The sequence below is a fragment of the Chelonia mydas genome, chromosome 8 (genome assembly GCF_015237465.2).
Source record: "Chelonia mydas isolate rCheMyd1 chromosome 8, rCheMyd1.pri.v2, whole genome shotgun sequence".
NCBI classification, from domain to species: Eukaryota; Metazoa; Chordata; order Testudines; family Cheloniidae; genus Chelonia; species Chelonia mydas.
In genome coordinates this window covers 101,674,341-101,697,694 of record NC_057854.1, presented here as the reverse complement: position 1 = coordinate 101,697,694, position 23,354 = coordinate 101,674,341, and the positions used below count along the sequence as shown (strand labels likewise).

The 23,354-nt window shown below is 39.9% G+C and overlaps 1 protein-coding gene across 2 annotated transcripts in view; it reads right to left on the bottom strand.

Moving 5' to 3' along the window:
- Nucleotides 1-535: 535 nt before the first annotated feature.
- Nucleotides 536-23,354, bottom strand: part of LOC102941819 (phosphatidylinositol 3-kinase regulatory subunit gamma) — a 346,924-nt gene continuing 324,105 nt past the window's right edge. For both annotated transcript variants that reach the window (XM_037906008.2, XM_007069976.4), the window contains 9 exons: nucleotides 21,984-22,095; nucleotides 19,662-19,760; nucleotides 18,063-18,243; nucleotides 16,966-17,091; nucleotides 15,458-15,600; nucleotides 12,404-12,580; nucleotides 11,372-11,446; nucleotides 10,735-10,905; nucleotides 536-8,270 (listed from right to left, as the gene is read on the bottom strand). In XM_037906008.2, the coding sequence (XP_037761936.2) occupies nucleotides 8,069-8,270; nucleotides 10,735-10,905; nucleotides 11,372-11,446; nucleotides 12,404-12,580; nucleotides 15,458-15,600; nucleotides 16,966-17,091; nucleotides 18,063-18,243; nucleotides 19,662-19,760; nucleotides 21,984-22,095 (1,286 nt within the window). In that variant the 3' untranslated portion in view covers nucleotides 536-8,068. The remainder of the gene's footprint in view (nucleotides 8,271-10,734; nucleotides 10,906-11,371; nucleotides 11,447-12,403; nucleotides 12,581-15,457; nucleotides 15,601-16,965; nucleotides 17,092-18,062; nucleotides 18,244-19,661; nucleotides 19,761-21,983; nucleotides 22,096-23,354) is intronic.

Here is a 23,354-nt window from a genome sequence, read left to right as displayed (position 1 = left end):
TAACAAATGTATTTTAGCATAAACTTTCGTGAGCTACAGCTCAAATAAATTTGTTAGTCTCTAAGGTGCCACAAGTCCTCCTGTTCTTTTTGCGGATACAGACTAACACGGCTGTTACTCTGAAAACTGATCTAAATCGGTTATCTCTGAAGAGATTTTAAATGCAAGGAAATTGTTCAGTAACATAGTCTCAGGATCCATGTGAAATTGTACAAGGAATGTAGAGGTGTTGTGGGACCATATAGCCTAGCTAGAACCATTGCTTTTACACCATTTTCAGTGAATGCCCTGTTGCTGGATCTCTTGCCAAGTCAGGCCAGAGGTCTTGTTTCAGGCACCCAAAGGAAGCAGTGCTGAAGTGTGTATTTGTTAACTGGAGTTTAAATTGCTTAGGATTTTGGAGACATAGTGCAATTTTGGCAACAACCAAAAACACAACAAACAAACTCTAGTCTTGAACTGAGCCTTAAACAAAATCCATTTTCACTGCCTCAACCAGGAGAAACAAACACAGCTAACACCACAACATGCCAGCTAGGCTGCATTTCTGAATTTATTAGAAACAGCTGTCAGTACATCCTTCTAAAACATTACATGTAAATGTGCTTTATTGCAACTTTTTTATTGCATTTTTTTTTTGTTTTGTTTAAATCTAGAGCAGGTAGGCCCAGGATGTTTAGTGTCTGGGATTTAAAAGCCCAACCATCTATTAAAAAAAATACAGCAAAATCGTAACACATCTGGTGACAAGTACAATGTTGCATTACTGATCTAGAAACTACAGTATGACTTGTCCAAAAACACTAACATACAATTGGTTTCCATATGAAGCAGTTTGTTTCTTTTTAAAAGTTAAACTACACAAATTCCTTTTTTTTTTTTTTTTTTTTTTTTTTTAAACTACAGCATAAACGACAGAACAGGTTTTACACAAATAACAACAAGAGTACCAAAAAGTTACATGCTGGAATTCATATGGAGGAAAAAAACAACCACCCCCCGCCCTCCACCAGCTCCATGAGAAGCAGGTTCTAAACAGAGGCAGTATCTCTTGGAAGAAAAAAAAACCAACAAAACATTTTAAAACAATGCAACAACATTAACACAAAGGTTATACAAAAGGAGCGTGTGCTATCATTTCAGTCCTGACTACAAAAACCAAACCTACACTCATGGTTTACACCGAGAGACGCCTTCATCTAACCAGTGCATTCACAACGTGAGACATACTGTTACCCTCCTTTGCACATTAGTTCTAGACAGGAGTTTGGTTAGATTGATTTAAAACATGCAAACATTACTGCATCTTGAAGGAAAACAAGAGGTAATTTTAAAAGTAACCTTTGCTTTGAACACATTTTAATGCTCTTGTCCCAGAGTAAATAATTAAAAAAAACCTCTAAACAATCCAATTTAAAAAAAAAAAACAAAACCATAGTGTAGACTCTCAAAAGCACATTGTCAAGATGTTCCTGATAAACCCCTTTCATTTGAAGAAAACAAACCCAACTTTGTCTAAATGTGTGTAAAAACGTGCAAATAGTGAATTTTGTTTTAGTTTTAAGGGGCAGTGCCACTTATGGCTAATGCATATAAATGTGTATGTGAATATATTTTACATAGAGCTATATACATACAGTACATACACACACACACAGATATGATGCGGACTGTTACAATCCCATGGTGCTGTAAACTGCCAAACATACAAAATTAACAGGTTTAGTCAACTGTATTCTTATTTGATGTATGAGTAACTCACAAAAAAACCCAAAAAAACCAAAAAAACCAAAAAAAAAAAAAAAAAAAAAACCAAACCAGAAAAAAAACCCAAACACAATCTACACACATTGTACTTCAATGATGATTCCCAGGGCTAATTTCACTGCTGGCATAAATGGGGTGGTAAGTAACCCCACTGAAGTTAACAGATTTATACCAGGGGGTTAATTTGGTCCCTGGCCATTGCTATGTCATTTTTAACACAATTGTGAAGTCAAGCCCATTCTGTGACCACTACACCACCCAGCAAGCACATTTAATGGAGTGGTGGTGAATTTACAGAAAGAAAAAAAAAACAAAAACACAATCTCACTTGTTAAAGCCAATATTCTAAAAGCAACATCCGATGGTAAAAATCGGAGGAAATTTAAAATCAACGCCTAACTAAAAATGTTGTCTCATACTGATTGATCAGAGAGAACCGTTATTTCTGTTGACCAAATAGAACAGACGCCTGTACTTAATTTGCTGCAGAAGCCTGCATGCCAAGTATTTTAAGTCAAATTCTAAACCAATGCTACGTTTGCATTAGCCACAGAATGGGGGTGGGTCTACTGCCAAAAGTGAAGAATAGGAGAGTTGCATTAAACGTATGGAGCCAGCCCCAAAGACCAGTGTTTTAAGCACCATCATCTTCTAGAACAACTCACAAAACATACTGATAATCCTGAATCTTAGTCCTGTAGAACAAATGGTACGGCCTCTAAAGGGCTTTCAAAATTCTTCCCTCCCCTCCCACAGAAAATATTTCTGGCCATAGAACATAAGCTTTGCAAAAGTTTGGACAAACTTTTCTATAGCACTGTCAAAACATACTCCTGCTATACAGAATAATTAGCAGTATTGCTTTACCAACACGTCCTGGTATTATTTGGGTAAGAGGGTGTGGCTTTGTTCTCTCCTCTTGCCGGCACAGATTGTGCCAAAAGGAAACTAGTGGGACAGCAATGCAAGGTTCCTTCAAATACAAACAGGAGATCTTTGTAAAAATAGTTGACTAAGTCCTTTAAGACTTTCATCACTATCCCAACTGCTTTTAACACACACACACACACACACACACACACTTTAAAACATATACCCAATTATTCCAAGGCTTTCTACACAAAAATTGAGACTAGAATCATTTTGGCGTCTAATCTTTTGTGAATAAAGACAGGAGTCCTGTTCAAGGGCATTGTCTGTTCCTTGCTCAAAACTATAATCATAAGTTCTTCAAGAAGCTGAGCCTGGATTTTCAACTCATTCTCTCACTTACTAAAGCCTTTGTGCATCTGACTTAAATTTGCCATTTGAAGCAGAAATTGGCATGAGTCTTTGTTCTTTCAGGAATATATTTTGACTCTGCTGTACACAAAGCTGACATTAAGGTAGGCAAAAAACAAACAAAGGAATGTAGGACTCTAGCATATGGTTGAAAACAAAACCTCATTTCACCATAGTGCTGTTAAAATTGCATTTTGAACCTGTCTCTTACCCTCCCCTCAACCCACAAAAAAGTACCTGTTTTATGTCTGCAAAATGCAGCACATTTACAAGATTCACCAACATTTCAGATTTTCCTTCCCTGTTAGTATAAAGAAACAAAAACATTCAAACAACAGAAAAGAGAGTGTTCAAGTACCAAATATAAGGGGCTTTTCCAAACTTTAAAACTGTGACACACCTTTAGTAATTCTGCTGTTTTAAACAGCCATAGCATTAAGTTACTGGACATGTTGCCATCCAAGTTGCACACAGAGCAATGTTAGGGCAACCAATATTCCCCCCAGCCCTTACAACTGCACTGAAAGCTTCAACATTTATTTCCACAGTATCCATTATGGCTGCTTGGCTTTAAAGAGGCCAAGATTTGCTTTGATTTCTGTCCTTCTGTGACATGAGTGCAGCCTGAAATTTGGGTATCATGTAAAGCAGATGGGCTTGATTCTCCTTTCACATGCACAGCTTTTCTTCAATGGAATCTCTTGCTTACAACGGTGTAAGTGAGAAGAGAATCAGGCTCATTAGTTTGATTGAGAATTCCTTTTTTCCCCCAGTCACCTTTGGAAGTGTGCACGCACATGGAGAAACCATGTTTGATCTTGGTGCAGAGAGAAGACTTGCACTGCCTCAGAACCCAGTACAGACCTAGGGGACATGTGGTACATGGCAGGCATTGCGCCATCACTTCCAGAAACAGAAATAGTTTAGATAATTTCTCTCCCCCTTTAACTGGAAAATGCACCACCATATATGTTCATATTCTCTTACACGCTGGTTCAAATACTCAGTGAGACACCCTTGTTTTTAGACTGCACCTGTGCTCTTTGGGAAAGCTTTGCAGCATCCTCAAACTGCATCGTACCAACTCGTCCTAACACCCCCCATTTGTTCACAGTAAGACGTGACTGGCAAAGGAACTAATGAGAGGAGAGTTGGAAGCTCAGCAACATGGTGTTCTTGGCTGATGTGCTGCATACAATGGGCACAATGGCAACTGTGGAAGTAGATCTGGTTTCCCCATTTGTGAAAAAGCAAAATACTGAATCACCCCTGTTCCCTGCAAATATACTTCAAACAGATAGAAGAAACTGTGCATATTAGAAAGTCTCAATATCGTTTCCCCTATTTAACACTGTGCAAAAAAAAGTTATTTAAAATCTATATATATATTTAATACAACATGGGTCAGTGAGATCAGTACTATTCTAGCTGCAGTCAGGTAAGAAATGGCTGCTCCAATAAACTGAGCATAAGTTCCCCATCTTTTGACCCTTGAAACCAGAACTTTTCTGCACTCTCTTCACACATGAACATATTGGCTTGTTTTTTTTTTTTTTAAAATCATTGGATTTTACTCCTTTTGCCCTTACCTTCTCTCTTATACATTTCTTTTAAGCTTGCTAACAGCAGATACTAGGGCCCAATCCTGCATCTATTGAGCCCAATTTCTCTTTCAATCTTGAGAGGAATGGCTCTGTGTGGATTAACAGGGTTACACTGGTTTTATACCAGTGAGTGAGCAGGATCAGGCCAACTGGAGTGACTGGGAGCAGGAGGAGGCCCCCTAGTGAATTATACCTGCTATATATTTCACTTGGTTTTATACCCATATTTCACTTGCCACATGAGTGCAAAAACTGAGGCAAAAAGGAGGTGTGCAATGGCATGTGTTACCATAAAATGGGTAAAACACTAACAAGCTGTAACTTGTGTGCCTAAATCAAGTGCAAAAAGGCACATGGGCAAATCAGGAGTCAGAGAGATAAGGGATGGAGAAAGTGAGGAACTTTTAGGTTTTAATTTGAACACAGTCCTAATCTGAAATTTAGGGGGAAAAAGAATTAAAATGCTTCTAGATGGCTTTTAGCTTTCTGGATGTATTGCTCATAAGAATGCAGCACCTGTGATGGGTGAAGAAATTTGAAAGGGGGGGGGGGGGCAGATTCTGAGTTCATTCATACCCCACTGTAAAGCCAAAGTCACTGCACAGAAGCCAATGGAATTACTCTGAATTTATACAGGCATAACCAAAAGTGGAATCTGGCCTACAACATCACAAGCTCATTGAGATTCAACTACAAGGAAGCTTCAGAAGTAGTTCCACTTCCTGCACCACTGCCACTGGTGCTGAGAAACGGAGCCGGGATTTAGTCTGATAATTGACCTTTGCTTGGTTAATATGAAAACCTGTGTCACGGTTCAGATAGCGAGACACTTCACAGATTCTCACCAGTGGGAGTAGAGAATGAGGAATAACTCGATTGATTCTACTAGAGAGTTTCCGGTGGAAGTAAGAGAAGACCCATGATGTAATGCAGTAGATTTTCAAAGGCACAGATAGTAGATAACTGCTATCTGTGCCTTTGAAAAAAATCTACCCAATGTATGTGTAATCTAGATTGAATCCAATGGTAAGGAGAATGCTGGAAGGGCAAGAGATAAAGGATGAGAATGATGCTTTGCAGTCAGCAGATTACCCATAACTCAAGGGATGTGGCAAATTGCTTTCATTTAAAAAAAAGTCCATTTCTGACCTACAACAGGAGCAGTGAATCTAGGTTTTTACTGAATAGGGCAGACATTTTCCCAGCAACGTAGTAGCCAACCAGGGGAAACTGGGTCATTTGGCATGGGGCCTTGCGTTAGTCTCATTTTCCTCTCACACGAGCTTCAGTTTGTGGGGCTTTCTAAACCTTGATAATTCTTCATTTGAAGATCACATTCTAGCTGGTTAACCAGCGGCACATCAGTGCAAAATAAAGTGTTGCTTGGACATGCCAAGCAATCTAAATTGTCCTTTCCACTATTTATCAGTGTTCAAGATCTGTCACGTCCCTACTCATGAATAAATAATGCTCTGCTTAACAATATTTTATAGTGCTTTTGTTTGATGATTTCCCAGTGTAAACATTAATTAAGCCTCAACAACCTTGCCATTATTCCTCAGGGATTACAGATGGTTCAAGTTCAAACAAGAAGTCAGTGACAGGGTCAGGAACAGACCCAAGGGCTCCCAACTTGCAGGCCTGTGTCTTAACCACTAGACTGTTTCCTTGCTTGGGCAATTTACATTCAGCGAGTATAAAACAAATGCTACCACTAAAAACAGCAAAAATTAAATTCTAAGGCCACACACTGAATAATTACTTTGCCACTTGTGCTTTGTTGCCAGACAAAGTTACTCTTACCTAATTTAGTTTTCCATTGTAGAGACTCAGTAGGAGCAAATCAAAATACTGAGTCAAACATATAATGGGGACAACCTACATCTCTCAAATGCAATTATTCCTTGGCTTAAGCATTTTAGGAATACAGGACTGCTGTACCAAGTTGCACCCAGGATCTGCCTACCTAGCATCTGACAGTATCAGATACTTCAGCAGATGGCACAAGAGAACCTGTAGTTTTTAGAATAGTCTATGCCTGTCTTGTAGCAGAAGATCCACTTCCTGCTTTGGCTACTACTTAACTGGCTGCTGTGTTTACAAATAATGCAGGTTAATTTATTATTGCCCAACCCTAAACACGGCTATACGTAGTGGAACTGGATTCTGCTAGCATAAAATCTTGAGTACCTGACTTCAGTGGAGTAACAGAAATCAGAATCTGGCTCACGGTGAACAAGTCAAAGGGCATTTGTACGAATTAGCATACTATTTATAATAGAAAAAATCTGAGGACCGGTCTTCATGTAATTATTTGGTATAATAATAAGCCATCCAGAAGCACTGAATTGCACCTTTTCTTTACACTTACATTACAAAAATGTTACAAGGGTTTCAAAAGAATAGTTCATCAATCAGCAACAGAACTCACAAAACATGAGTGGCCAGCTTCATTCTGGTTTACATTCCAAAGCATAGTATCTAAAAGACTTGGAAAGAAGTGTCCCAAAACAACAACAACAAAAAAAAAGAAAAAAAAACGGAGGAGGGGAGAGGAAGGAGGAACAATTACATCAGTTCAGACAGATTAGAGTTTTCAAAACCACACAAAAAGTTTTAGCTTTTCCTTTTATTTGTTTCAAGTTTTGGTGTAGAAAGTATGTGCGGATGCTAACGCAACCTTCCCCCATAAGTGCTCAATCCAGCAACGAACAAAGTTTTGGTGGGTTCAATTTGGTTATAAACATTTCCTTTAAGCGAAGACCTGTAGTGCCGTTGAAACCAAAACTTTGTTACTGTTGGTAAAAAATAAAGCAACTTTTCTTTATAAGGATTTTTTTCCTTTTAAATAACAACCTGAAACTTTCCCATAATTCCTTTGGTCTTCTCTCACCAAATTCCACGCCTCCTCAAGATAAGCCCTCATTTGGAAGTTCGGCTGAATCGCAGTGAAGCTGCTAAAATTAACAGAGAGCATTGCTGTGGTAGAGTTTCCCCCCCTAGTTTCTTGGAGTTTAAGACTGAAAGACATTACTGATGCCTCAACAGAGGCTTCAAAATTGTCTCCACAAGAACAAGAAAAAAATCCCAATTAAAAGTTCTGCTGAAGGTGCCTGGCAAAAAATCATCTCCATAAAATGTTTTGCTTCCAGTTTTTTGGATGTGTTTATGTTGAGTTTATTCCCCCCGGAAGGAAACACAAGTATCAGTGTAAAAGCATAGCTGAGCTTTAGGTAGCACCAGGACACCTACACCCAAGTTGTCGTCTTGTTGCTGCTAGGCCTCTTTGATTCACATTCACAGAATCACTTCTTGTGCAAAACAAGCAGTCTAAGGAGAAAGAATGCCCTCAGAGTTCTAATAAAAACTGTAGAAAAAGAATCCAAGATAGCCAACACTTTCCCCCTCCCCAGAATTTATCTGCAAAGGGAGGAGGGCATCTGTGCGTAGACAGGATAGGCGAGCCTGACATTTAGGGAATCGTTGTGTTGAATGAGGGATGTCTGCTGGTAATGAAGGACTAATTCCTTAAGTGTGCTGTACAGGTTATATGGTTCTGCAAACCCATAGCCCCTTGGAGTGCTGTAGATCACACAGTGTTTAACTTCGCCATCAGCTCTGTAAGGAAAGAAACAGGACAGTTTAACATGACAGTCTCAATGTCAACAGGCAACTACTATAGCAAGGCTGATTTTGTGACAATAAAATAATGACAAAACTCTAGAAAGAAGCGAAGGGGATATTATAATAGAGATTCTGTGAGAAGATATGCTTCTAGGAAGAGCGGTTAGACATTCTTACAAAGTGATCTACATAAAGAGGTTTTCACATGGGGCAGCTCTTATCTCAGTACTCCAACCCCCACTGCTTATTTCTCAAACTCTTTCATTCCGAGGACCACTAAGAAATGGCACTACAGCCCAGACTTTGCTAACCGCTAACTTAGCACCAGTCCAATTCTACTTTAGACTTGCTTTGTCTAGTTTCTCTCCATGGATTTTTGTCAGAGGTAAGTGGACTGATTCTCAAAATGGCTAAGCTTCTGCAGATCCCACTGATTTCAGACGGCCGAAAGACATCAGGCAATTTTATTTCAGACCTTTTATTTCAACAGTTACCAAACCGTGGAGATGGGAAACCCTTCCTTCTCTAGAGGACTCCTGCAATTCCAGGGTTATTTAGCGTGTCTAGCTTCAGAAACCTCTTCTGGGAGATTTAAGAGAAAAGTTCTGTTTCTCATCAGTGGTATCAGAAATAAACATAGAAGTGTTAGATACTGAGGTCTGACTATGTTACTAGAAGCTGTAACTATTTGATCCTTTGTTATGATTTCTAGGATATTGCTTCTTATATTATATCCATACTTAGCCTCTTAAATAACTATTTATGGAGGAGAGAATAAAAAAAAGGTAATAAAGCAGCTTGAACAATAAAAAGTAGGGAAAGAAGAATGTAATTGGATTTAATGAAAGCCTCAGTTTGAGAGCAACCTCCCTCATCTCACTTGTAGCACTTAGTAACCCTCTGAATCCACAAAACACTTCTGTTTAAGCAATGTCTACTTCTATAAAACCAGCAAAGAACATGAACGTTCACGAAATGACAGCATTTTGCTAAATGGGATTTTCAGGAGTTTCCATCTTTGAGTGGAAGGTGGGTGAGCAGCGTAACCAGAGATTAAACACTCCAAGATCTTCACATGACCAGGATTCCTGCTACATTGAGTCCTAAAAATTGGGTTTGAAACCACCTCAAGTCCCACTCCTGAAAAAGGGGGTGGAGGAGGTCAGGAGGCAGAAAGGCAGCGTTAGCTGTGGGACTTCTATTTGAGTCTAGTGCCTCGGAACAGTTACACAGCAGGAAATCCTCAGACTTAGTGTGACCCAGCCTCCTTTGAATCCCCCACCCTGCTTTTTTCCTCCCCAGGCGGAGCTGGTCTTCAAGATGCTCAGTCTCTGTGCCTGGGAGAAGAGAAATACCATATCTATATCTCTATCTCCAAGAGACTTCTCCACACACATCACTCCTTAAGTATGGTTCTCCAAAAGCCACGTGACCTAGGAATGACGTTTCATATAGTGCTTGACTTCAGGGTCTTCCTGTCTCCTTGCCCCCAGCTCCCTCCACCTTCTAGCCGGAAGTTTGGTTTTAGGTGGATTTAACTCAGGAGAACTTGCTCACTTAATAAGGCAACAGCCAAGTTACTGTCTCTAGAAACTGATGTTTAGATGCCAATTTTCCCAATTTAAAAGGTAAAGGCAAAAAGGGCCACAGAGCTTCCAAGAAAGTCAGGTGTGCGTGCGTGCGTATTTTCTCGCTCTCTTGAAACAGATATGGGCGGCATTTCACCAGTACCTTGAAGCTAGCCGAGAATGTTGGGCTATGTTTGGTAGTCGGCAAACACAGCATGGGATCCCAAGTCAGTTTGTTATCTAAAGTTATAGTAATCAAGTCCCCAACTTGGCATTTACTGAAGCACCACGATTATTCCACAAGCCTGGGAACTATTTGCCAGAAAGTTCAGATATTAGATAATCCCCATGCTGGAACTTTTATAATCCAAAGTAAAAGCAGGTTACATTATGCCATTTCAGTGCTATTTTGTGGCATAATACTGATCAACAGAAAGAATATGCTTTTCTGAAGTGCTATCATGATCTTAAACAGAGCAGCGGTGTGGATCTGCAGTTGGCATGTCTGCAAATCAGAACAAATCTCAACGTGTGCCACTTGGAACATTTCAGCACCCAAACTTTGCTAATGTTCCTTATCAGTGAGTGATGTGAATATCGGGCCACAGATTATTATGAAGTTTCTTATTGGAATGCTGCAGAACTATAGCCTAGTGATTACATGACTGAAGATCATAAGGCCCACAATACCTGTGCCTCCAAACTAACAGCTTTCTGCAACAAAGTTGTACCATTGTAACCTAGATGTATCCACTGTATATTGCACTCCTTTGAACGTGTGAATTTTAAGGTGGCTTGAATTTTCTAAAGTAATTCAAATGGCAAAGATACTTGAGATTGACAATCTAGAGGTTTCCAAGTAAGTTAAACCATAACGAAAACAGACTTACACCACAGAACAAGCGTAACATCCTTTCTTGCTACTCTCTCGAATTAAAAAAGCTCCATCAGGTTTCCCACGGAGCAAATCTTCTGCTTGGATACGGTTGAGATCCCCAACAAACCAAGTTTTCTCATCATAATGTGGCAGGTTTTCATCTTCTTCGTTCACAAAGTAAGTACTAGAGAAAGAGGAGATGGAACTTGTTAGCTCCATCACCCATTCGCAAAAGGAATCAGTTATAAAGAGGAGGATTTATTCTGCAGAAAGCATTCTAAAGGAAGATAAAATGCAAATAAAAAAGTACATCTGGAAGAGGCAGTTCAAACTGGAAGACCAGCCTGCTAATAGTCACTTAATGTCAACCAAAAATCCTTATTCAAAAAGGTAGCAACATGCACATTAGCTGAAAACAGATGCTGGTTCACAGGACAAAAAAAAAACAAAAAACAAAAAACAAAAAACCAAAAAAACCCCCAAAAAACCAAAACCAAAACAAAAAAAAAAAAAAGAAAGAAACACCTTTCCCTTAGGAAAAAACTCCAATCCTTTATACAGAAACTGGCATTTCATATTACTGAGATCCTCAGTGGGAAGACCGGAGCTCTGCCACTTATCAGAGAGATTAAATGTACAAGAGCACTTACTCATCAATATTTTCATTTTTGATTCCCAGCCAGTCGTTTATTCGCTTCTGTCTCACTCCTTTGTGATTGAGCCATCTGTCAGGATGAGAAAATAGAGAGCATTAATATGTTTCCTAGTTGTTTGCTACTGACCAAATAGAAGAGAAGCTTAGACATAGATCCCATAAAGAGAGAATCTAGAGACTGAGCTTACCCACCTGCAGTAAAGCCCATGTGAAAGACACAGAGACCCCAGGCAACATTACACAGTAGACCCTTATACAGTCTCCTTAGAATGATCTCTTTATTGGGGAGGGAGCAGCAGAGGAGGCATGACCTTCACATCCTGCAGGTCAAATGTCGAAAGGAGGTACTATTGCAGGCTATGCTGGGTCTTCTGATGGCGGCTGCGGCTGCCTCCCTCTCCCAGAGCAGCATGCATGGTCACTAGTGCCTCTGTCCATGTAACATTCTCACCTTCTCTCTGAAGGGGTGTGTACATAGAGCAGGTGTTAACTCTCTGATACCACAAGGCTCAGAGGGAAGTGTGCTTTGGAGTGCTATGGCCCCCCCCCAGCCTGTGAAGTTCCAATCCTATGGATTTGGGTCAGTAAGAGGGAGTACGCCATTCTAAGGAGCCACCACTTTGACCTCTGCTCTTCTCAACCTAGTTCTGCTAACATTAGTGGAGGGAGGCACTTGGTCAGTCAGAGGGCATCTCCCTTTATCATCCTTGATGTTCTAATTCACATGAAAGCTACCTATATTGTAGAATGTGTACGAGTGATGTACTGGTGTACCAGACATGCTTTAAAGTCTGACAGTTACAGTAATAAGACATGAAGTTATTATTACAGAAGTAGCGAAAGGCTAACCAGCTACTCAATCATTTCATACATGGGATCCAGTCTCCTATTAGTGCACACACAACTCTGATTATAAAGAGGAGACCAGACTCCCATTAGTATAATGAACATACATAATGATGGCAACGGTCTTTAACCAAGTTAATCACAGACGCTGTTTTGAGGTGCACAGGCCTTGCCTACTTACACTAGATACTGATCTCTGATCTTGCGTAGCTGGATAAGATCGGGTTTGATGCTATTCATTTTCTTATCAATTTCCCTATTGTCCAGAGCTTGTTTCTTCAAATCCTGCTCCAGACGCATTTTACTATCATGGATCTCTCCCAGGCGTGATTTTAATTTCTCGTAATTCATCATTATTCTGTAAATAAATTTATAATGTTTAAGAGGGAGAGAAATATACAACAACAATCAGTCCAGACTGCTCTAGCCTTAAGAAAGTTATTGAATGGCTTACCTCTTATACACAGTACTGGAAGACAAAGAGACATATTTCTTTATATCACATTCCTCTCATGTTACCATCAGTTTGGTAGTGGCTACTATTGTAAAGTGCTTTTACTTGGTTTGGAGTGCAATTCTACCCTGAAAAGTGACTAAAAGGATGCTTCCTACTTACTCCTTGGATCTGTTCCTGTCATACATTCAGAAACAGATCTTAAAATTTAAGACCCCCCCCCCCCCCACACACACTCTTGACAAAGCCAACACAGCTCTGGGAGTGAGCTAGATCTGATTCTCTCTCTATATACTCAGATTTACTTACTCAGGTTCTAACCTGTAATACAACCCTAGCACAGGTGTCACTGTCAACAGGATTTGGTCTGCAGCAGACACTTAGTACTGGTGACGATGAGCACGTTGGAAAGAACCCTGCTTGACTCAATTTCAGATCTCAAATTGGTTTGCAGGCCTGGAAGTTAGGAACAACCTCCCTTTCTCCCCCACATTCCTTTACTTCACTTGTAAACACATTGGACACAAATTTTCTGGTGTCAGGATGAAACATGGTGACCCACAATGTCCCACTTTACAAAGTGCCTTTTCAGAGTAGAGTCACACTAAGGATATTACTGAAATTCAGAAGATGCCATGTCAGGTTAGCCATCGTACTTGCCCTTTTACCATAGGGCAATCTACAGCTGTGTTTATTTGCAAGAACATTTACGACACTGGAATGAGACTGTATTCCTTGCACATAAACGCAACTGCTCGTACTAAGAAATGGAAGTTTAATATCTACTCTGCAAAACTGTTTGGAGCCATTTTATTACTGTGTAACTCTATATAAATAGACAAAGCTGCTCTGCTGTTAAGCTTCCTACATTCAGACTACTTAGTAAAGGGATAGCATCTTACTTTGTGATTTGTTAAATGCAACATACATTTATGGCACACTATAAAAAGTTTTAAACACAGAATAGGGGACTTTTTGGTTTACAGTAGGTAGTTGCTCAAATCACAGTAACTTTAGACAACTAAACTAGGATAGTTTTTGTATGTAAGAACTGCTAGAAGTATCAAGAATTCAGAAGAAAGGATCACATTACTTTGTTGTGCTTAGGTATTGGCAAAGTTTGACAGTAAGAACTGCACCTTGCTATTAGCAGGCAATAGAGGTTTGAGCCTCAACCATTAACCTTTGTGTGGACTTTGGCCAGATAGAAATTCAATCTACATTATAAAAATATGGCTAACAGTGGGGTTTAACATACATTAAGATCAGATTCTAACAGAAGAAAATTTTCATGCAGTTCACATTGACTTACATCATCATCTCCAGCTCCTCATTCAAATTGCAGTAGGAGACTAACAGCCATTGACAGTTAGGGGGGAAATCAGTGTGGTCTTTCACTGAAAAGCGACACTAATACTGGGATGGTGGGGTCCCAGATTTACCAAGTCTCCACTTGTAAACTGAACATATTTGAAATGAAGAGATGTTCTCTCTCTCAACTGCATCTCATGCAAATTCAGCTGGGGATCTGACAGTCAAGCTAGGTTATTTCCTTCTCACACATCAGTGTTAGAGATTCTGCAGCACAAATCATGCCCTCATTTGTACATCCCAATTAAGCCCTATGCGACATGTTCCAATGAAAACTGATTCACCCATGTTTCAGAGTAACAGCCGTGTTAGTCTGTATTCGCAAAAAGAAAAGGAGTACTTGTGGCACCTTAGAGACTAACCAATTTATTTGAGCATAAGCTTCCGTGAGCTACAGCTCACTTCATCGGATGCATACTGTGGAAAAGTATGCATCCGATGAAGTGAGCTGTAGCTCACGAAAGCTTATGCTCAAATAAATTGGTTAGTCTCTAAGGTGCCACAAGTACTCCTTTTTTCTTTTTGATTCACCCATGTAACTGAAACGTTACACAATTTTGCTGATGCTTGTGGAGGAACAGAATTCAGCTCTCTTGTGCATTGCTATGATTTAAAACAAAGAGTTTCCTTTTGTCAGATTCAGTAGATAAGACTATGAAAACACATAAGGAAAAGATTTGCTGAGTCAGAAGTGGCCATTTTTCAGGGCAGAAATCACACTTTGAAGAGTGCCTACTACCATCCCCACAGGTCTCCACTACCCAAAAACCCCTCATTGACTTAGATTACTATTGTTGTCTTACAAAGAGGTAGTAAAATATTATAGAAGTTTTCAGCTTTACAAATATTAGTTTGTTCTTAATTTCAAAATGTTTGAAGAACCTTTGAAGGCACTGGATTGGGGCCAAATCCTGATCTCTGATGCACATGCAACTCTTAGCAAGATCAATGGGAGTTTCTAAATGGGCATCCAAGAGCACATTACATGACAAGTGCTTTCAAGCTAGTCATTTCCGAGATTAACTCTACATGTGAGTGCTAGAAGACAGCTAACTTTTCTTTAGCTCATGTTTTAGCTGTAAATTAATTTCTCCCCCTCTCCAGATATGTATATTCTTAAAGCTCAAACAATACTATCTAAACCTCAGATTTTCCTATAGAGCTCTTCACTATAAAAATCTAGATTCATAGAAGTTAGAGACCAGAGATCATCCAGTCTACCTCCCAACAAATGCAGGATTGTCCTCTACAGTGCACAACCGTTTGGGATATTTGAACAAAGGAATACGAATCTTTAGTAAACATACTTAACTTCTTTAATCATATAAAAGAAGGCTTAACAGAATTTTCTGTTAGCTTTACTAGTGTGTCTATGTAAGGAGCACACACAAGTATGGTTTGAGATCCTACCGTTCGATTTCCTTCTCATTCCCCTCTCTGCGGAATCGTTCAATGTATTCTTTGCTGTATCGCTCTTGCGTGTGGCACTGCTCCTCAAATATTTTAATGGTTTCATTAAATGCTTCAATTGCAGTTCTCTTCATCTGAATTTCCTATACAAAGAAACCAAAACCAAAAAGCATCTTTAGTCATTTGCATCCTGAAATAAGTTACAAGCGCAAGACTCAGTTATGCTTCCTAAACTGATTGTCAGAAAGAAACTTTCAACTTTTTTTTTTTTTTTTAAATTGTGGCAAAGTCTGAGTTTTACGGAAGAGGAAAAAACCCAACCCACTTTAGCCAAAGTCTCATAGAAAGCAGACCACTTCTTCCTCCACAAGGTTTACCAAGTTAAAAAGTACTTGTAATTAGGCTTCTTTGAAAGAGAATCCAACCACAGATCTTTAATTTAATAATCTAGTCCAACCCCCTACTCAAAAAGTAGGACCAACACCAACTAAATCATCCCAGCCAAGGCTTTGTCAAGCTGGGCCTTTAAAACCTAAGGATGGAGATTCCACCACCTCTCTAGGTAACCCATTTCAGTGCTTCACCACCCTCCTAGTGAAATAGTGTTTCCTAATATCCACCCTAACCCGCCCCCACTGCAACTTGAGATCATTGCTCCTTGTTCTGTCATCTGCCACCACTGAGAACAGCCGAGCTCCATTCTCTTTGGAACCCCCCTTCAGGTAGTTGAAGGCTGCTATCAAATCCCCCCTCACTCTTCTTTTCTGCAGACTAAATAACCCCAGTTCCCTCAGTCTCGTTTCATAAGAGATGTGCCCCAGCCCCCTAATCATTTTCATTGCCCTCCGCTGGACTCTCTCCAAATTTGTCCACATCCTTTCTGTAGTGGGGGGCCCAAAACTGGACGCAATACTGGTGATGTGGCCTCACCAGTGCCAAATAGAAGGGAATAATCACTTCCCTCGATCTGCTGGCAATGCTCCTACTAATACAAGGGTGGTGCCCTTCAATACCTCTTCTTCTAGGATTCTATCCTACTTTATGACCCGTCTGATGACACAGTTGCATGCAGTTCCTGGAAATGTCTCTTAGCTGGCCAAGGGAAAAAAAAATCCCTGGTGCAGGCACTATATAGGACAGCAACACTTCTGGCTGCTCTGATTTATGCTGGGAGCTGCTATGGTGCCTGTGATAGCTTAAAACCTTCATCTGGGCTGTGCCACTCCTCCAGAAGTGCAGTGCCGTATCTTATACAGAAAAGCTACATTCAATCACATTTCCTTTACTTATTAACTTTGTAATTGTCATCCCCACACCAAAAAAAGCCCCAAACTGAAATCAAAGAAAAGACAAATTTGCTACCTATTGCTTACGCTTTTGTTTTCCTTTGTGTATTAATTTTTTTTTTAAATAATAATTTGTTTCACGGTCTTACTAGGGATAGAAGTTCAGCTTTTCAGACAGACAGCTGCTGTAATGATCAACAAAAGGTTATTTTGAAAACTGACCTGTGATGTTCTGGTGTATTCTTCATATAGTCTGTCATACTCTTTACTCTTGTCCTGATACTGAGAGTGGTATTCCTGAAGCTTTTTACCTACTGCATCTATGTTATCTTCTTTCACCAACTGATCCTGTGTATATCACAAAAGAAAGAAGGTAATTCTTTAGGCAAAGTAGTTTCTCTAAGCACTGTTCCTTGTCAACCTAGTAAATGTGCATATTTCTGTGATCAATTATGCAGCATTTTTTAAATCAGGCTTCTAGAAGTATAGAAGAGAGATCTAGTCTGGCAAAGCAAAAAATAAGTTTCACAGTCTATAAAGTGAGCGACTAGGAATATGTAACTCAGAACTAAACCAAAAATTATAATAAAAAAAGATACCCAACAAAGGCAATGTAAAATCAGGAGATGCCTAGATCCCCCTTAGAGAAGGAGGGAATAATGCAGGCAGGAAAGATCAAAGTTTTTTTTGTCTGTTTTTAAAACAAGAGTTCACAGAACTTGTGCAAAACTCCTACAACTCTGGGAGACATTTTGCTCAGTGTTAAAGACTGTTGTATAGCATGGAGGAGGAAGCGGGGTCAGCCCAAAACCCCAGGATCTAGAGAACTAAGCACAGGGCATGGAGCCAGGTGGCCTTCTCACTTCTGCCAGTGACTGATTTTAACACATTTTGTACATAAACAGTTGCTTTGCATCCTAGACCACAGAGCCCTGCATGTAATTCACTAAATCTCTCAGCCTCAGCTTCTCCACTTTTAAAATATAGGCGATGACAATTACCTACATCATAGGATGCAGTGAAGCAGATGTTTACGTAGCTGGAAAATTATAAAGTCTGTCAGTGTGAGTGCTCGAAGTAGAGGTCAGGACCTCCTTCTCCTAACTTTGTGGTTATTGTTTTAGACCACATGGACTCTTGGAACCGCTACTTCGTCCTTGAAAATGTGAAGTTGAGTTTTCAAGCATAAAAGGGCTTTGAGTTTTCACATGATTCATGTGAAAAATCCAGGCTCTGGATAGAAAGCCTAAGTTTTATGACAAGAAAAAACTACAAAAAAACACATCTGCTAACAGTTATTGGTTCTCTGGAAACCTCACCTGTTGATACCTGGATACTGGATACATCAGCTTCACGTCAAGCTTAGGATTGTACTGGGCAAGAGATTCATGGCGGTAGTGGTTAATCAGCTCCACAACAGAGTTAAATGTCAATGGATCAGAAAAACCATATTTTCCATCCCGATGATAAATCTTTATCAGTTTGTTGTTGCCACCCTTCCTGTAAGGCAATACACTAGCTTAGAGGTTTTGTTGTGTGCATGGGTAGCATGCGTGCACAGACATACACACAAGCGGCCACATATATGGTATGAGTAGCCATGCTAAGTTTTTCATAAAGGCAACACACAAGAATCATTGTAGCTAGTCAGACAATCTAATATATATTAATATGTAAAAGGATAAAAGTAAATACATACAAAGGTCTCCTCAAGTTTTATCTGAGCAGCAGAAAAGCCCAAAGTAAATCTCTTCCAGTGTTCACTCGGGGACTACTTTATTGTATTTAAGATCTAGTTTAACTAGAAATTCTCCAAGGGGATGCTCAGAATTCCTTAAGGCAGCCACGCAAAAGCCCCAAGGTGAGCAACTAGGAATATGAAACTCAGAACTAAACCAAAAAAAATTATAATTAAAAAACCCCAAAGAACACAAGGTCAGGAGATGCCTAGATCCCGCTTAGAGAAAGGGGGAATAACGAGGGACATACAGGCAGGAAAGATCAAAGTATTATATAAATGAAAATGCACCTGCAAACCAATTATCAAACAAACAATCTCAAGTGTTGGATGCTAACACTGGATACTCAAACTTAAATAAATCCTTGGAAGGATTTATAACAGGGTAATTAATCCAAGACTTTACATTATCCAGGTTTGTATTTGCTGGCAACTTCTAGAAGTGCTTGCTTATTTTTCCCCCTACTAGCAAAAAAATTTAACAGTGCTCTGTCCTTTATCGGCTTTCTTAACTTATGGCTCCTGCAGATACATGCTTATATGGTTAAATATTCAGACCACCCCTAATTAGACTTAAGGCAAAATCCTGACTGGATAGAAATATTATCCTCAGTAACTTCAGCGTGGTTGTGCAATATGCAAGTCAGAGCAGAATTTGGCCACAAGAGTACATTTTTAAACTCACGAAGGAAGCAGATTTTGAACTCCAAGACAACATAACCATCTATCACATGGCAACTCAGATGAAAGCTGATCCTACTATTTGGTGAACATACCAGACCAGATTCTGCACTGAGTTACACTCTGCTGTGCAATCAGAATCAGTGTCATTAAATACAGTGTCCCAGCTTAACGGAACCTCCTTAAATCAAAGTACAGAGACAGAGAGAGATACAGAACTAGGACCTTTACTGATTATGTCTGCATCACAGAGACATCCAAATAATACTGTCCCAGTATGCACCGCGCTCAGCATAAGAAGTGGGACGGAATTTCCAGGAGCTGGTCATTTGTTTCCTTATTCCAAACTCCTCATCAGCAATCTCTGGAGAAATGTTCCCCAGACAGTGGAGACTACAACTGAGGGCATCTCAATTAAATACTAACGTGGTATCTACTGACACTGGCGAGACTACTAAAAGCAAGGTATGATGAGAGAGTGAAAATACCCAACACTTACCGCAATGTCAGAGTGTAGTCTCCCTGCATCTTGGTTGATGCATCGCGCACCAGAAATGTTCCATCTGGCATGTCTCGTAATTTGTCATTTACCTCCTCCCTGGAGGAATGAAAGATTGCAAGAAAGATAAAGCAAATTGTCTACCTAACACTAACACACACATTCAAAGAGAGGCCATCAGTGTCAGGGTGCGTAAGGAATTAGATTTCCTTTCTGTTTTGCTTTCAAAATCTTACGCAATCTGAGGATTTAATGTCTGCTTTTCAAATTCTCTTATTTCAGATTTAGGATATGCGTAGGGATAATATTTCTGTTCAGCCTTTAAGGCTATCTTAGACCGGTTTGAACTTGTTCACTTTTAGCAAAAACCAGCAGCTGCACTTAACTGCTGTTTAGGAAGAAGGTTATGTATAACAACAGTAGCAGCTGTGTTTCAGAGAAATCACCAAGTTCAAAATCTTTCACTGGGATCTGCTCACATTTAAATCCAAACTGGAAACAGGTGACTTTTGTGAAGGCACTTCTGGCCCTTTAAGAAACTGGCACGAATATGGTCATTCACAGAATGGTGTCAGAAAAGTATCCACTCTTTAGCACAGTTCTAGTCTCAAGGTCCATCAGTGGTTTGATTCAGATATTTCTTTTACACCAGTTTTAAAACTACTGTAATGCCACTAATTCCAGTGGAATTACTCCTAATTTTCAACTGTTGTGAGAGAAGAAATTTAGGGTTTATTCTTTTAATTAAATGGAAGAGGCTTTTATGGAATGGGTAGGACCCATAAGCATTTCAAACAAAGCGTTTGAGCTAAGAGTTAGTTAAACTTTCAGGAAACTCATTCCACCCAAATTACATACCATGCTTTACTTACAAAACTAATACCTTGTCCTTTATGGCACCTTTCACACAAGGATCTCAGAGGTAAGTTACAAACCATACACTTTATCTATTTGATTGATTGAGAGCACCTCTTATGTACCCTCACCACCACCCATGAGATGCAGGCAATATACCTACATTTTAAAAGGAATAATAATGGATATTTTAATTCAGAGATTGCTATAGGAGCTTTTTTTCCATTCTTTATAAGTGTTCTTAGCTGGCATTTAACTATCCTGGATGAAGAATCTCTTTCAAAAAAGCAATTTCCATTACAGATATGAATGGTATCGGAGAAAAAGGGAAATTGTTGCCACAGAACCCTTTATAGCTTGGACCTGACATCTCAGAGATGGCCTCTCCATGTCTCCAACAGTTGAGAATGGCTAGGATGCTTGAGCTTTCATTCTCTAGTAGTGCCCAGGGGGCTCGAGATGGAGTTCATTGTGGAAGATCCCTAACTTATTCTCCAGCCCCCAGTCCAATAAAGTAAATGTCTGTTGGCTTTTCGGGCACAATGAAAAGCTTATCTGTTGCCCAAGGCAGCTGGATTGACAACTGATGAAATATATTTGTGGGTTGTATTTTGTAAAAGAAAATGAAATGAACTGATAAAGTACATATAAAGCAATTCCTGCAAAACTGTATATACTGGGTCTCATCCAGAGATCATTTACTCTGGTAAATCAGGAGCAATGCCATTAGGTCAGTGTAATAATACTATTGTAAAAATGATTTAAGATAACAGAATCAAGCCCACTGGGTTTTGTAATCAGGTTTTGCCATTGTTCATTAAGGGCCTGAATTGTGCTACCCCCTCACACTGATCTAAATGGGGTTACTTGAGTAAGGTACTAAAATGTAAAGATGGCACAATCGGGATCTAACGTCCTTTTTTCTTCTGTTAAGAAGGTAGTGGGGCTAATGAATTCTTTTCCTAGACAACACTCAGCCACAAAGCAAATAACAATCCAAGACAGTATCTCATTCTTGTTTTATTTTCAGCTCTAGCATATTTAATTTATTGGTTTTATTATTTACATAAGAGACACACACTTACTGAAAGTTTCATGAATTGCTCATTCCCCAATGCTACGTTTAATAAATCTACTGACTGAAGCCAGTACATTCAGAATAGCTTTGTTTCACAACCAGAAAGGCTAGGAAAAAAAACAAAACTTAAGAATCTGTAGAAAGATTCCAAGAAAACAATTGTGGCCACAAGATTGTGAACTACTGTTCTAGAACAATAACCATAACAGAACACGTTAAACACACTCAGTTCCCAATTCAGCATAGTACTTAAACACACACTTCAAGCGCTCTGCAAAATCTGGGCCTGAATGCAGTTCCTGAAGTGAAATGTTGCCTGAGTATACACAGACCCAAAGGGAGCACAGCTTAAAAAGGCTCATTCTAGTCCAGAAATAAACATTTTTTACCTTGAAATATCCCCCCAGTACCACTCTGCATCCTGCAGCGAGAAACTGGAATTGTCCTTTATTCCATTCGTGTTGATCGGAGTCATCGGTTTTGGGGGCTTTGGAGGAAGAGCTGAAAAACAAAAAACAGATTTTTCCCATTTACCTTTCTGGCTTATATCACTAAAACGTCAAGAGGTTAACAGTCAAGGTATTTTAGTTAACAAAAGCCAGAAGTGAAACATATATAAGGCGAGGCAACGGAAATGTTGCAGGAACTAGTCAGTGGCTAATGGGAGAGAACAGGCAGCTTGAGTATGGATGTGTTTTCTCCAAAATGTATGGAATTCATAATTTATTAAAGCCCATTATACTAGGACAATATATGTCAAAAAGAAGTGAGCTGGGCTCCAAAATAACTATCTAGTCTCTAAATTGAACAAGTGGGAAATTCACAGGAAGTGGTAGTTCTTGGTAAGAGGATTCATGACAACCATCACATTAACTAGGATAATTTTACTGTTCACCGCTCCAAGCAAAATACTGAGGGCTTGACTGTGGCTTCCGTCACAGCCTGGAAAGCATGTGTGTGTGGGGTGGGGGGCATACAGTTCTGTAACAGCTACAGTTCTCAGAGGAACTGTGGCCCTTGCCATAGCTTTTGAAGAGTAAATATGCCCTCCCCCTCCTATGTCAGATCAACTTTGCTGACTGGTGAAAAGAGGAGGGTACTAGTCTGGACCTCAGCTAGACTTCACTCCCCACTAGCAACACAAGGACTGCAACCATTGCCCCATGCTTAGGTATACAATAAGGAACGAGGAGCACGGAGAGGAGTAAGGGAGTAAACCAGTGCTGGGTTAGTCACAATCTAGCCCTAAATTGTCAGGCTTCCCCTTTGAACTGTAAGGGGTAGAGGCCATGTCACAAGGGAGCACAACTCTCCATGGATATGTTTACATTGCAACAAAAAGGGACACCACGCCCATGGCAGCAAGTCTCAGAACCCTGGTCAACTGACTCAGGCTCCTGCTACAGAGCTAAAAACAGCAGGGCAGACATTCCTGCTTGAACTCTGAGATCCTGCCCCTTCACCAGGTTTCAGAGCCTGAGCAGGAACATCTACACTACTATTTTTAGCCCCTTAGCGCAAGCCCAGGTCAGTAGACCCAGGCTCTGAGACTCACTGCTGTGGGTTTATTTTTGCAGTGTAGACACACCACATGCTCCCAGGCCCAGATTACACAGCCTCCAGAAGGTGTGCGTCTCAAAATACCGAATATAGCAATGCAAGACTGCCATTCCTAATGCAAGTGCATGCAATCTGGTGCACAGGCAGGAATGCAATTATGATCACTAGAAACAAAATTTTTTGATCTCTAGTTCAAGTGC